At 50.9% G+C, this 12,367-nt stretch overlaps 4 protein-coding genes across 4 annotated transcripts in view; 2 read left to right on the top strand and 2 right to left on the bottom strand.

Moving 5' to 3' along the window:
- BO72DRAFT_200069 (uncharacterized protein) overlaps positions 1-495 on the bottom strand; it is a 939-nt gene extending 444 nt beyond the window's left edge. Inside the window, exons 1-2 of the mRNA XM_040939591.1 lie at positions 329-495; positions 1-199 (exon numbers count right to left, since the gene is read on the bottom strand). Coding sequence (XP_040798563.1) covers positions 1-199; positions 329-395 — 266 coding nt within the window. The 5' untranslated portion in view covers positions 396-495. The remainder of the gene's footprint in view (positions 200-328) is intronic.
- Positions 496-1,083: 588 nt separating this feature from the next.
- BO72DRAFT_450608 (oxidase ustYa family protein) lies at positions 1,084-2,735 on the top strand. Its single transcript, XM_040945291.1, has 6 exons — positions 1,084-1,731; positions 1,801-2,019; positions 2,100-2,125; positions 2,186-2,255; positions 2,330-2,536; positions 2,609-2,735. Exons 1-6 carry the CDS (start codon positions 1,449-1,451, stop codon positions 2,722-2,724), a joined length of 921 nt encoding a protein of 306 aa, XP_040798562.1. The 5' UTR covers positions 1,084-1,448; the 3' UTR covers positions 2,725-2,735.
- A 2,669-nt stretch (positions 2,736-5,404) lies between these two features.
- Positions 5,405-6,421, top strand: BO72DRAFT_200019 (uncharacterized protein). The gene has a single exon (XM_040939590.1). The coding sequence runs from the start codon at positions 5,535-5,537 to the stop codon at positions 6,198-6,200; it is 666 nt and encodes a 221-aa protein (XP_040798561.1). The 5' UTR covers positions 5,405-5,534; the 3' UTR covers positions 6,201-6,421.
- A 4,018-nt stretch (positions 6,422-10,439) lies between these two features.
- On the bottom strand, positions 10,440-11,032 carry BO72DRAFT_200006 (uncharacterized protein). Its single transcript, XM_040939589.1, has one exon. The coding sequence runs from the start codon at positions 10,826-10,828 to the stop codon at positions 10,496-10,498; it is 333 nt and encodes a 110-aa protein (XP_040798560.1). The 5' UTR covers positions 10,829-11,032; the 3' UTR covers positions 10,440-10,495.
- Between the last annotated feature and the right edge of the window lie 1,335 nt (positions 11,033-12,367).

The following is a 12,367-nucleotide window of genomic DNA, read 5'->3' as shown; positions in this document are numbered from 1 at the left end:
AGCTCAGCATCCGCCCGCTTCTTGTAGTTGTAGAGATCCCCATCAAGCTCGGCCTCAGCCCGCTTCTTGTAGTTGTAAAGATCTCCATCGAGCTCGGTCTCAGCCCGCTTCTTGTAGTTGTAGAGATCTCCGTCGAGCTCAGCTCCATCGCGCTTGTAATTGTAGAGATCCCCATCCAACTCGCTGGTCGACCCCACCTCTACAAAAACCCGAATCTAGTCAGCCTCTTTCCCAATCCATAGCCCACAATACCCCCCCCTCCATTCTCCTCATCAGGATACAACCCCTGATGAAGCCCCAACCACCCCCAAAGAAAGGCAGAACATACTAGGCAAAGCCGTCACCAAGCCCACGGTAAGGCACACCGCGAGCAGGAACTTGGGCGAGTACATCATTTTTCCTGTGGAACTGTCCGCGTCGATATTCTCGGGGAAGAGCAAGATGAGTTTCTTTTTTTTTTTTGATATGCTGAAGAAATTTGATTTCGGATGAAGATGATAGGAGCTGTAGAGCTGTGAAGCTTTGTTTGAGCGCGGGGTGATGATGGGTTTTATGTTGCTGGATGCGGTGGATTACAGCGTTGATGGGATCTGGATATGTTGGCGGGATGCAGAGGGAGGGGATGCGAAAGGGGTGACTGTGATGGTGATGGTGATGGTGACACAGTACATTCTTCCTCGCCTGGTTGGATTCTGGGATGGAGATACGAGTCAGGAGAGTCATTGCGTTCCAGTTGACGAAGCGACCGGCTGGAATTGGAATGGGTGATTGAGGGGTAATGGTGATTTGGGCTGCTGGAAATTCGGGTTTTCATGATGGATTTGGGCGCTTGGGGGGGGTTGCAGATACTGTACATGCACAATCTTTGCATGGTATTAGGGGTGGGGATAGTTTGGTTGGATTCCGGAGGGTTAGAGGGGGAGGAATGAGATTGTGACGGTGGATGAAGGTTTGATAGGGCTGGGAAGGGAGGAGGTGGCAAGTCTCGGTCTGTACTTGAGGCATTTTTGACTTGACTTGTCTCGGATGATCGTGTGAAGAATGTAGGTAGTGCTGGTTCACAATCATGTGTCGAGTGACTATGTCGACGGTGGCGCTATAGCGTTCCAAAATTGTCCACTGGTTTCGATTCTCTATGATAGCAGCTGCGCTGGCTCCCAGGATTGCAATGTCAACTACCTTACTTTCAAGTACGATGACTCGCAAAGCAGTCCCAAGGACTTGAATTGAAATCCATTCCAGCCGTAACCGGTTGCCGGAGAATAGCTGCATCTCTGACGCAGAAAGCAGGTTTTCTTGCCACCATTGTTGCTGATAGCCCAACTCGTGCAATACTTACCTGTGCTTCGTGAATTTGCTGCCCTCTCTGTCTGTGGGATTATTACACCTTCTCGCATCCGAGACATACTATCACCATCTTCTGCCTCCTTCGTATCAACGCATCCAAAATGTACGCCGCGCTGAAGAAAAGCAGCAAGGACAGCACCTCCTCCGACCACTTGCCTCTACCAGACTACCATGACGAGCATTGCTCTAAGACCCAACGCCTTCTGGAAGAAGAGGAAGAGGCCTGCTACATTGACCGGCCTCCCCGGCGACCGTTCTCCTTCTTCCGATGGCAGAGCCTCTGCTTCCACTTCCTGCTTGCCTCGCTCTACGGCGCGGCTTTCTTGATCGCGACGTCCAAATCAAGGGAGTGGCCAGTGTCTAAACCAGCGCATTTGATTGATTGTACGCTTCCCAAACCCTCACCCCAAGATAATCAACATGTGAAGAACGGATAGGCTAATGTCAGATAAGCCCCCCTCCACGAAGCCATCCACATGGAACGCAAGACCGTCTACGCCGCGATCGACAGCAAGAACCCGTTCAAGGGCGCCCCCTCTGAGGAACTGGACCACGCGTGGCACCAACTCTTCGTCAACTCCAATATCCGGGTCACCGCCGAGGATCTGGCCCGGATCAATCGCACCTCGGTGCCGATCAATGATGAGAAGGGGGGGTATTATGCTATCCCGGGTAGGTAGCCATCGATTTTGTTTCTGTTCCGTCGTGTGAAGTATGCACAGTATGTGGCTTGAAGGCTGACGCGATAGCAGACGTATACCACCAACTTCACTGCCTGGTAAGATAGCCTGCCCTGATGGGCTGGGTTTGGGGATGGGGACTGACAGCCAGTGTGCAGAAATTCCTGCGGCAGGTGGTTTATCAGAACTACTATCATATCGGGAAACCGACGACTCCGGTTCATATCGGTATGTCCCCACTCCTAAAAGCAAGAAAGGCTAGCTTCGGATGTTGTTGTTGATGTTGTCGGGCCATGGAATAGAGCACTGCGTCGACAACCTCCGCCAGAACATCATGTGCAAAGCCGACGTGGCCCTGCTCACCTTCACCTGGGATCCGAATGACCGCGCCCCGAAGCCCAACTTTGTGGTCGATCATGAGTGCGCGAACTGGGATATGGTGGACAATTGGGCTAAGGAGCATGCGTTTGATATCTTTGATGAGACGACGCTGGTGCATCCGACTTTAGGTGAGTTATCACCAAATCTTGGAGCGGGTTTTGGGGGGTAATGTCCAGGGTAAGCTGACTTTAGGCGACTAGGTCCCTCGTTTCCGGAGAAAGAGTACAAGGCTACCGGGAAGATTCCGGGGCATCCGGATTTTCATCCGAATGAGTATCATGGCGGGGAGATGCATCATCATCATGATGGTGCTTAGGGGGGTTGATGGGGGTTGAGGAGGGGAGAGGGGTTGCTGGGTTGTCACATGTCGGGCTTTGTATGCCTTCATGATGAATGATTCTTGTGAACCTTGTTGAGTAAGGCATGGGTATACAGAGGATGCTCTATAGTAGATAATGCAGGCTGTCAATCATTTTCCCTAAGTCATCCAAAGAAAGCTGATTCATGGGCATGGAAGTATGCGCGACTATGAACCTTCACTCCTGCTCTCATATTTCAAAGCCCTAAATGCAGATCCATTCACCCTGGATATCGATGAGAATATCTACCAAGTATTGAGTACTGGTGAATCATCATGTCCTTATTCCTTGCTAGCCATAACCCATTATTGAATACAATAGACTAATTGAATAATGCAGCGGTCGCTGACTGACGAGGTGCTTAAATACCTCCTTCTTTCTCTTCTTCCTTCCTCTTCCTCTTCCTCTTCCTCTTCCTCTTCCTCTTCCTCTTCCTCTTCCTCTTCCTCTTCCTCTTCCTTCCTCCATACTCTTCAACTCTCACCATCCATCTTCATCTTAGTCTTCCATCTTCGTCTTCCATTTTCGTCTTCCGTCTTCGTCTTCCGTCTTCGTTCTCCAGCTGCATCTTCGTCTGCATCTTCATTTACTTCTAACCTTCCACCTTCCACCTTCCACCTTCCACCTTCCACCTTCCACCTTCCACCTCCAACTCACCATCTCCATCTTCCATATCTGTGTCTATCTGTGTCTATCTCCCTATACAACCTCCATCTCTATCTTCATAGCCCACTCCTTCTACTTCGCCACTCTACCACATGACTGTGTCCACGTTGATCTCCCCATCATATGATCTGCATCCGAGAAACCAAGCATCAATCAACTCCTGGCTTATATTGCTAAGATACCATTTTCCCTTCCGCTATCCTTCCTACCAACCAATGTCGACAACTTACATAATGCAACTCCGCAACCTATCCTCTCATGGCTACACATCACTGATTCCTTGACTGCTGTCCACGCCGTCTTGTCTACCATCTATTGCCTGTTTACAGGAGCAGTGGACATCTAAGATGTTGCCAGAAAGATTCTATCTATGGGACCCGTCCTAGGGCTGCTCAGTTTCTGTTTCTTCTTCTTCACTTTAATGGAAGACCGTTCCGGCTGGTGTGCAATGAAAGCAGTCATCGGCCCCTGGAAACGTGCCATGGACCGCTCTCATGTATATGGGCAGTTCATCTCGTCCATCACCCTTCATGTTCGTTGACGAGACAGCCTAGTAACCTGAGAACCACCTCAAACTGTGCTGTGGCCAGGATGCTTATCATGGGTTCGTGGGTCTTCCGAAATGGACGCTATCATCTCAGTTGCGAGTTATCGTCACCGGCGGCCATGCTACCGGCAGCAAACTGCACCAAACCCATGAGATTCGAGCAGTTGAAAAAGAGGCCAAAGCAAGGAGGACAGCTAGGGTGATGAGCGATGCTCCTTGCCCTGAAGACAAACAACTGATTGGTGCTGTGGAGATGCTGGGCACCGGAATCAATCTCACCCGAGCGAAAGATATGATTATAGTAGACCCCTGCTTCATACCGGCATACGAAAACCAGGCAAAGAAGTGCATCAATCGGTGGGGCCAAAAGACACCCATGACGTTTACCGGCTAGCATACATCAGCTTGTCACGAGCTCGTCAGCTGCGAAGCTCATGTTCATTTATTGATCCTTTATTCTCCCCATCGAGGTGCCAAAAAAAAGGCAGCTAAGAAATCGTCAAAGAGCTCAACTAAGTACAACACCACCCATGTATGAAAACTACCAGTATGCGGCTACTTACGAGCACTTCTGATGATCCGGGAGTATCCCAGTCGGCACAAAGAAGGCTATGCATATAAGCCTGATGCCTCTCGCTTTCTCAGGAAGATGCCAAACATCTCCATACACAGGTATTTCTTCTAATTTCATGTACTTACTTACGACTGCTCGCAGTAAGTCTGCTAAGAAACTAGTCGAATCCACCAAAATAACATGTCCGCATTGTCTACTGATTTATCCCAGGGGGACTGACAGGATGAGTCTACTTGCGTGATCACCGGGTTCAGGAAGCCCATCGAAGTAGCTCATATTTACCCTGTACGCCTTGGCCGAAAAGGTCAAAAAGACTATGAACAATTTTGGGAAGCTCTGGCCCTCTTCTGGAAACCAGAGAAAACCGAATCCTGGAAATGGAACAGACAGGTCACATTAAGCCAGAAAATACTGGGGCGCCGGCGTTTTCATCTTGGTGCCAGACCCAAGCGTTCCATCCCGCGACAAAAAGACTCTTAAGGTGTGGGTTTTTTTCGACTACTGCCATCTAACATCTACTGATAGATTTAGGTGGCATCACAGGTTTATCAGATGCGATGCAATCAATGGTTTCAGGGATCTGAGCGGTTGAAGGGCAAAGAGAAGATAGCTTCCAAGGCGCACGGATGCATTGCGGTTCCGATTCGTGCCTTCAAGGATTCAGCAATCAAGGTTGTCCAACCCGGTACAACTATCCCACAAGGCCATTGTTTGCTTTGAGCGGGTCATTTGAAGGAATCGTCATGAGCATCTGAAACCACTACAAAGCACTTTTGGTGGACGGTCGGTCATCGATGCGAAGAAGCATGCACAATGCGTTTGCTCAGCAACCTGACGTCATCGACATGCATGAACCAGCTTGAGCAGGCTTGTTGGATTTGTGTGTGTTAGCAAGGAATTCCAAGCTCATCGGTTCTGATATATTCAAGTGCACTGATCAGCAGCTGCAAAAGGCGGCTACCCGATGGACAGAAAAGCAAATGCGGAGATTTGACCGAAAAGCTTCGAAAGAATGCAGCAACTGTTATCGGTGGGAGCAAGCATGCTTGGGAGGCACAATGCTCTCTAGTATGACCCCTAGAAGGGATATTGGTCAGATGATCTCAGAATTCAGTGGACCCAAGGTCGAGCCAGTTGGGGGTGTGAAACCTTACATTGTTCGCTGGAACGGTACGGATCTTTCGGAGATGTTCGATTTCTCGGATCAGAAATCGAGCTATACAAGTTCCCAGGCGGACCCGAGCAGCGAGTCAATGGGCTCGTCGCTGCCTTACTCAAGGCACAGATGGATTTCTTTGCCTATCTGGTCGCAAAATCAGCGGTTGTTCGGACCATCGAGCTATTCAACGTACCATTTGTGCTTGAGGAAATCAGCTGTTTACGTCATGAAAATAGCCTCGAATAGTGGCTATTATGAAGGGAGACGACAGTACGCTGCGCTATCATATAGTAGCAAAAGAGAACGGACACCGCGCGATCAACTTCATCAAATTATGAACTCTTGTCTGACGAGATCATATCAGTCGTCATATTCCCATCTCGTTGTTAAACTTGTTGACCTATTCGGCTCTTCGATAATCGTGAGTCTTGACCCTATCAACAGCTTGAGTTCGGTGGAAGCTTCGGCCTTTTCTTCGGGGCGCTGAATGCTACTCTCAAATACAAGCCACATCGTCTGTTATCAAGGAAGTCTAATTCCAGGTACCTTCGGGCTATGCCATCTCCGAATCGCTACTCTCCCGGATTTGGGTATATTTTTCCTACTGCCAGCCAATAGTGTCAAAGGATGCCCCTGGAAAGGAGACCTTTGCAGCTAGTGGTCAGGTTGCTAAGTCTGCTATCGAAGGCCATCTCACCGAACCCAGCCCAGGTTCGGTGATTGACCTTGGCCAGTGGATCATAACACCAAATCAGTATCGGGATAAAGTCTGCAAGCTTACTTGTCAAGTGGACTGTGGAGTTTGCAATTTGACTTTGGAGTCTTACACTCTCTTCTATGACCCTGAAGGATCATCGGGCTGAGAGGCAAAGTTTTGTGCTCTTAAGCTTATTCAAAGTTTCGACAGTTGCTGCCATATGAATGAGCCCCTACCATTTTGGATCGTTCTGTTTGCACTCTTGGCTTAGGGCATTTATGAACCGCCACAAGGGGCATCGAAGGAATACCAATCGGAATGCATTGGATAAGACTGATATTAGGACACTGCAACGTGACTCTGAGCCTTTCGGATAGAGTTCCCTGAGGAGTGTCATACTAACTCAATAACTTAATATCGCCGCTTACACAAGAGCCCCGTGCGTTCTACCGTGTTCAGACCGCGGTGTATATGACAATCAATGAAGGGGTGACGGATGATGGCCGACTAGGGTCACTGGCGAAAAGGACAGTTCAGGATGGCGCTGACCTTGACCGGCCTGATTGACCACTTGCTACGCGCGATCGACGCGCTGCTGCAAATCGGAAGAAATATCGGATTGATCCTTGTCCACGCGTGACATACCATGGGTTTGTTGTGCGGCATCGAGACTTCCAAAATCACGGCTGAGACATCAGTCGTGACACGGTTTCATCGCTGGAGCGCTCATGGATGGATGGCCTCGAAGATGTGCAACCAAACAATGCCCATGCGGAGAAAAGTCCAACGACCGCGCCGCGTATGACACACATCAGAAATCCCATGAGGATTTTGTCAACTCTCAACTCATGTTCCTGAGAATGACCGGTTTAAACAACACCATGCCTCTAGTTTACTTCTTCGACGAAAATGAATCTCTGTCCCTTGGAATATTGGTGGCGAGATTTGGGAAAGGTGATTCAAAAAATTCCTACCGGTGAGAGAGCCCGTGGCCTACCAGACAGAGCAGAGCGGGCGTCGGACTGGGAGCAGCCTGAGATAAGGGACTCGAATAGTTCTGGCTCCGGTGGAAGGAGACTACTTTGGCAAATGCAGCTCGAACTTCTAGGAAACAATGTCTATGTCCATCTCCGAGGTCATGACATGGGTCGTATGCAACCCTCACCCCATCCTTGTCCATCTCCACACCCGCACTTCACGAGATGGTGAGGGTTGCCGCAAATTTACAAAGACTGGCGTGTGCGTGCATCGGCACCACTCTTACGCGTGTGCGAGACGCTGCCGCTGCGTCTGCCCCCTTGCCCTCGCGTACTGCTTGCTACGTATACGCGGGGCAACTGGGTGCTTCAATTGACGATGACCAACATCATAGCGGACCCCGCGGGTCCCGGGGAGCCCCCATGCTCCCAGGAACTCCCCCGCCTCCAGGGGGCACACCCAGGGCTATTCTTTGGGACCAGCCGGCTCCCCGCGAGCGGGCTAACAACGAAGAGTGGGATGCCTCACTCTTCGTTGAGTTGACTCCCGCGGCCTGGTTCGCAGGTCGTTCTGGAGGCAACACCCGCCGTGGTGCCCGGCCTCCCACCCTGGACAGGTTCGCAGCCCCTGTCGGGTTGCGAGCGGGCCTGGATCCGCGAACCCATTGTGCGGTCTGTGCCGTACATTGGGTGGTCGGATCCCAGGCAGCTGGCTGTCCGGGCTCAGCTCCGCGAGGGCATCCTCGTGTCCCGGGCTGGCTGGCAGCCCCCGCCCGACCAGGTGTGTGGGTATTGTCGCGACCCTCCTTATGAGCGTCCCCAGTCCAGCGGAGCTGCATCGCATTCTTCGCGCTGGTCAGCGTCTGGGCTTGTTATGCCCAGCTATGTGATAACCGTCGCGGCCGATGCTAGTAGATCGCGAGAAAGAAGCTGTGGCACGAAGCCAACTATGAATCCCGGATGGATACTAAACTCCTCAACTACAGCTTTAACAACATCAAGGAGTTTGAGAGAGGATGGTGCACCTTTAGACGAGCAACAAGTGGGGTATCGGTCAGTCTTGATCCGAAAGACTATACTTCTATTGATCAAGGCTAACAGCGAGGGTTTGTATATCAGCCCAACGGGCTTCGATATCTTGACACGGGTTGCCCGTGTCGGGCCCTAAAGTTGATTCTAGGCAAGCAGATCAACGCCCAGAGGACAAGACCAATATCAATGCGTATTACCATTACTTCCGCATCGAGAAAGAGGAAACTTGTGCTGCAAAATGAATGGGACAAGTCGACTGCAAACGCAATCGATCTGAAGAAAGCGCGGCAGGAGGCACGTAGTGCTGGCCCCGTCGGGGGGCAGTGCAGTGCTCGAAGCACATGAAGTTGCCGTCGCCGGCATCTCTGATACCGACGAAAAGCAGCATATGCTAGCAGGGATACCCTGCTCGCCAATTGCTCCGACATCCTGCCGACAGTCGATCTGTACAGCACCATCGCCTACCAGAGCGTCGCCCCGGCCGAACTTCTCGCGAGATGGAAATTCCACGACCCGCAGACCGCTGCAGTCTACATCTTGTCCAGTCTGGATGGGCCGATCGGAATCGTGCAAGAACTGCCCGGCACCGGGAAAACCTTTTGGATGGTCTGTTGTCTTCTTCTATTCCCCCGTAACCCTAACTAGAATGGCAAGCCGTACCAGCTGCTCGTCGTGTCCACCTGCAACGATGTTGGAAGGATATTGCTTTCTGGATGAATGGTAGGGTCGCTAAGCGGGCCAATGACAACGCAGTTCACGCCCACAGCTGGTCAATAAGTACCATACGATCAGCACCGAGAACAACATCTGCTGGATACCCGTCTCCGAAGTACCAAACGTGGATCATTCGTTCACTATAGGGAAGTAAGGCACCCCCGATGCTCATAACGCGTTGATCGACAAAATAAGTCACATCGCTTCAGTCCGAGGATTATATCAACTGCACCCTCCCTGATCTCGTCCATTACCAGCTTCCTTGAACAGTCCTATCTTCTGGGAAGTCAGCCTGATCACAGGTTGAAAGCGGCCAGTTGATGTGGCAGTTCCATCCCTCCGCGCCATGGGCGCTTGGAGCCTTCGCCGCTTTAAATTGGACCTCCTCAATTACGCTAATTGGCTGCCTGTTCGCCCTGCTCGTGTGAATTCTAAGTCCCTCGCCTTGCTTGTTAAGGTGGAGAAAGCTCTTGTATGTGTTCGCCGCCTCTTTGTGTCTCTTCAGATCTGGTTGAGGCCTTCGCTGACTGTGATCACTGCAGGTGATGGTCCCCGTTATCCCGCTGTTCGACGATGGTGCCGCCGAGCTTCCGGTAGATATTACCAACGGCTCTTATTGTTTCTGCTTTTAAATGCAATTCTCCTGACTTGCGCCCTCCTGCGTCCTGATCGGGGGGGGGGGGGGGGGGCTACGGGCTTCTCTCCCCTTACTAGGGAGGGGCGGCTTGTGGCCCCCGCCAATTATATCAAAAATGCCCTAATCCAAGTTATCCTTTCGATCATCCAGGGAGGAGGATGCGTATGGAGTACTTAGAATCCGAGCAAGTATGGGTGATCAAAGACGAGAGCCAAAAGCATGCTGACTGTGTCTCGTCGTGAAGAGCCCAAGCGGCCTTTCGAGCTGTTGCATTCGATATGTCTCGGTCTCAGTGCAGTTCTCGGGTCTAGTTATCCAACCGCCACTCCAATGGTTGCTTTTCATGATCTTCGATGATTGCCATTATTATCCCAAGAGCGCGATCAGACAAATGAAACGCAATTTAGGCGTGATAGGCTTTCGGACTGACGTTGCTACTGAAGTCAACACGCCGAGTACTCGGGCTCCTTCCCACCATCACTTTCAACGCGATGGTGCTCCTCTAATGCAGTTCAGTTCCTGTCCAAACAGAAATACTTTAGCTAAGCTCCCGAAGTCCTTCAGAATTAGCCATACGAAGCCTTCTCGCTGTGAATCATCTGCGGGAGCTTAGCAGGCAGAGTGCAGTTTCCAAAGCTTGGACTGATTAGACTGCACGCGAGTATGGGAGTCAGACACTGGTTACCAGTAAAAACGAGATTCGTTAGCCCAGAGGTCCAGAACTATCAACCAACATCTACGAAAGGCTCGAAGGAATCGATGGTGCCCGTGTGCCTAGTGATAAACCACGCGGAGAGATCTTCGGTATAACTCGGGACAGCAAAGAGTATAATCCGGGAGTGATTAACAAGAATTAACAAGCCCATCTGAGCGAATTTGACAGGTCTCTGCCACCGATGTCCTGGGCGTTCCCACCGTCGGAAGGCAGAGTTCAATAGCCGTGATCTGTGCAGTGTGACCGAAAGTGCCAAGAATTTATAAAGCATCAGCTTTGGTATCAGGATGGCTGTTTCGCCCCGGCATCCACGAATCCGACACGTTGCGCTCAACACGCTCATCCGCCGTCAGATCAACACTGTGCTGGCCTTTGTGCCCGCAATGATAGTTTGGTCAAAGAAAATGCTCGATCGGGGAAGACAGGACATATGAGAGAGGAATGCCCACAGTACCTTCGTGGAGTGGGAGAGAAGTCACTAGGGGACTGATTCGAGGACTGCTTCAACGCTGCATCCCGGCATGATACGAAGCAGTCCAGGCATTACTAAACTCTGTGAGACACGGTACGCCGGTAGTTCAAGGTGCATGCGGTCTTTTTGGCTCGCTCGCTGGCGCCAGCTTGAAGCTTATGTTAAGAACCTACGTTGTTCTCATCTCTTCATCACTGTCCGCTGCAGATCTACACTGGGTTAATTTGATGAGGCGTCGGCGAAGTACGTGAAAAGGCTTCAAGGGGGCGCCGCCTTACGCATGCGTATTGCTGGGGCTAACCTGATGAGAACACGAAATGCCAGTTGCAGAGACTATACTCTGGGGTTGATGAATAGGGTCAAAACATCGAGTGGCCAGGCTCAATGCTGTTGCGATTTGACTGGTGACAACGTGAAATGTCAATACCAAGAGCCACGAGGATACTACGAGACCTTGACTCATTGGAGCCGGCACGCTCTTTGACTCGGTTGACGTTCTAAAATGATACTTTCAAGGGGGTCCGATTGATTGGACATGTACCTGGTTGACCGAAGTGACTGGCCTGATCAATTAGGATTGGGGAAGACTCAAGCAAGCACAAGTACGCAAGGCCTCCTGGAAGACAGCAGGATTGGGAGCAACAGGCACATTGCTAATGCCGATAACGCCTTGTCCGATTCTTTCTTTTTTCGACCAAATTCTGGGGTATGTGGAAAAGGGAACACCGAATGAATACTGGCCGCGGGATCCTCACATGTCAGACCCTGGAAAGATCATAGAAGAACTAGTATAAGAAGAGGATACTGCTACTGGTTTGAGCCTGCCTATCGATCTGCAAGAACGCAGCTCGCAGCTCGACCGTTTCGCACAAGCGCACTGAAGGACCCCAGAATGCCATCACACGCACAGCTCCCGGCCGAAATACTTATAATGATAGTGGAACAGCTTATACAAGGCCAGGAGTGGCCCACATGGATGGCATGTGCAGATTCGACCGAGTCGATGCAGAAACTCGTCTTTGCAAACACCACCTTCAGCACTGCGGCATGATCTGTTATCTAAGCCTGGGCCAAGGATCGGACTTGCGAACATTGTGGGTTAGCTGCTGTCAGACCTACTATTCAAAGCCTGAAAATGATCAGAATATGCCCGCGCACACATGCCCAGATGCTCGAGAAACATGGCGCACATATTTGAGGAGAGAAAGCGCGTTTTGCTCTTTACCCACTTGGACTGAGCAATTACAAATCAACCCTGGAAGTCAAGTTCTTTTGGCTGCCTATGATGGCATACCAGAAAAGCCAGTCGTTCCCCTCAACTCTGCTGGCTTGTTCATGTCGCTATCGCACGCGTCGAGACTTTGCGCGTGGCGCGACAAATGCTTCAGCTATTTGACATATCGGCACCCT

The sequence above is a fragment of the Aspergillus fijiensis genome (assembly GCF_003184825.1).
Source record: "Aspergillus fijiensis CBS 313.89 unplaced genomic scaffold BO72scaffold_47, whole genome shotgun sequence".
NCBI lineage: Eukaryota > Fungi > Ascomycota > Eurotiomycetes > Eurotiales > Aspergillaceae > Aspergillus > Aspergillus fijiensis.
Note: the sequence above shows the minus strand (reverse complement) of the source record. Positions and strands in the feature narration are given on the sequence as shown.

Excerpts from the sequence above, each read along its gene's own strand:
- BO72DRAFT_450608 (XM_040945291.1), top strand. The coding sequence starts at position 1,449 with ATGTACGCCGCGCTGAAGAAAAGCAGCAAGGACAGCACCTCCTCCGAC. Across the intron at positions 2,256-2,329 it reads GACGACTCCGGTTCATATCG|AGCACTGCGTCGACAACCTC; the intron begins GTATGTCCCCAC and ends GCCATGGAATAG. Across the intron at positions 2,537-2,608 it reads GCTGGTGCATCCGACTTTAG|GTCCCTCGTTTCCGGAGAAA; the intron begins GTGAGTTATCAC and ends TTAGGCGACTAG.
- BO72DRAFT_200019 (XM_040939590.1), top strand. The coding sequence starts at position 5,535 with ATGCGGAGATTTGACCGAAAAGCTTCGAAAGAATGCAGCAACTGTTAT.
- BO72DRAFT_200006 (XM_040939589.1), bottom strand. The coding sequence starts at position 10,828 with ATGAGCGTGTTGAGCGCAACGTGTCGGATTCGTGGATGCCGGGGCGAA.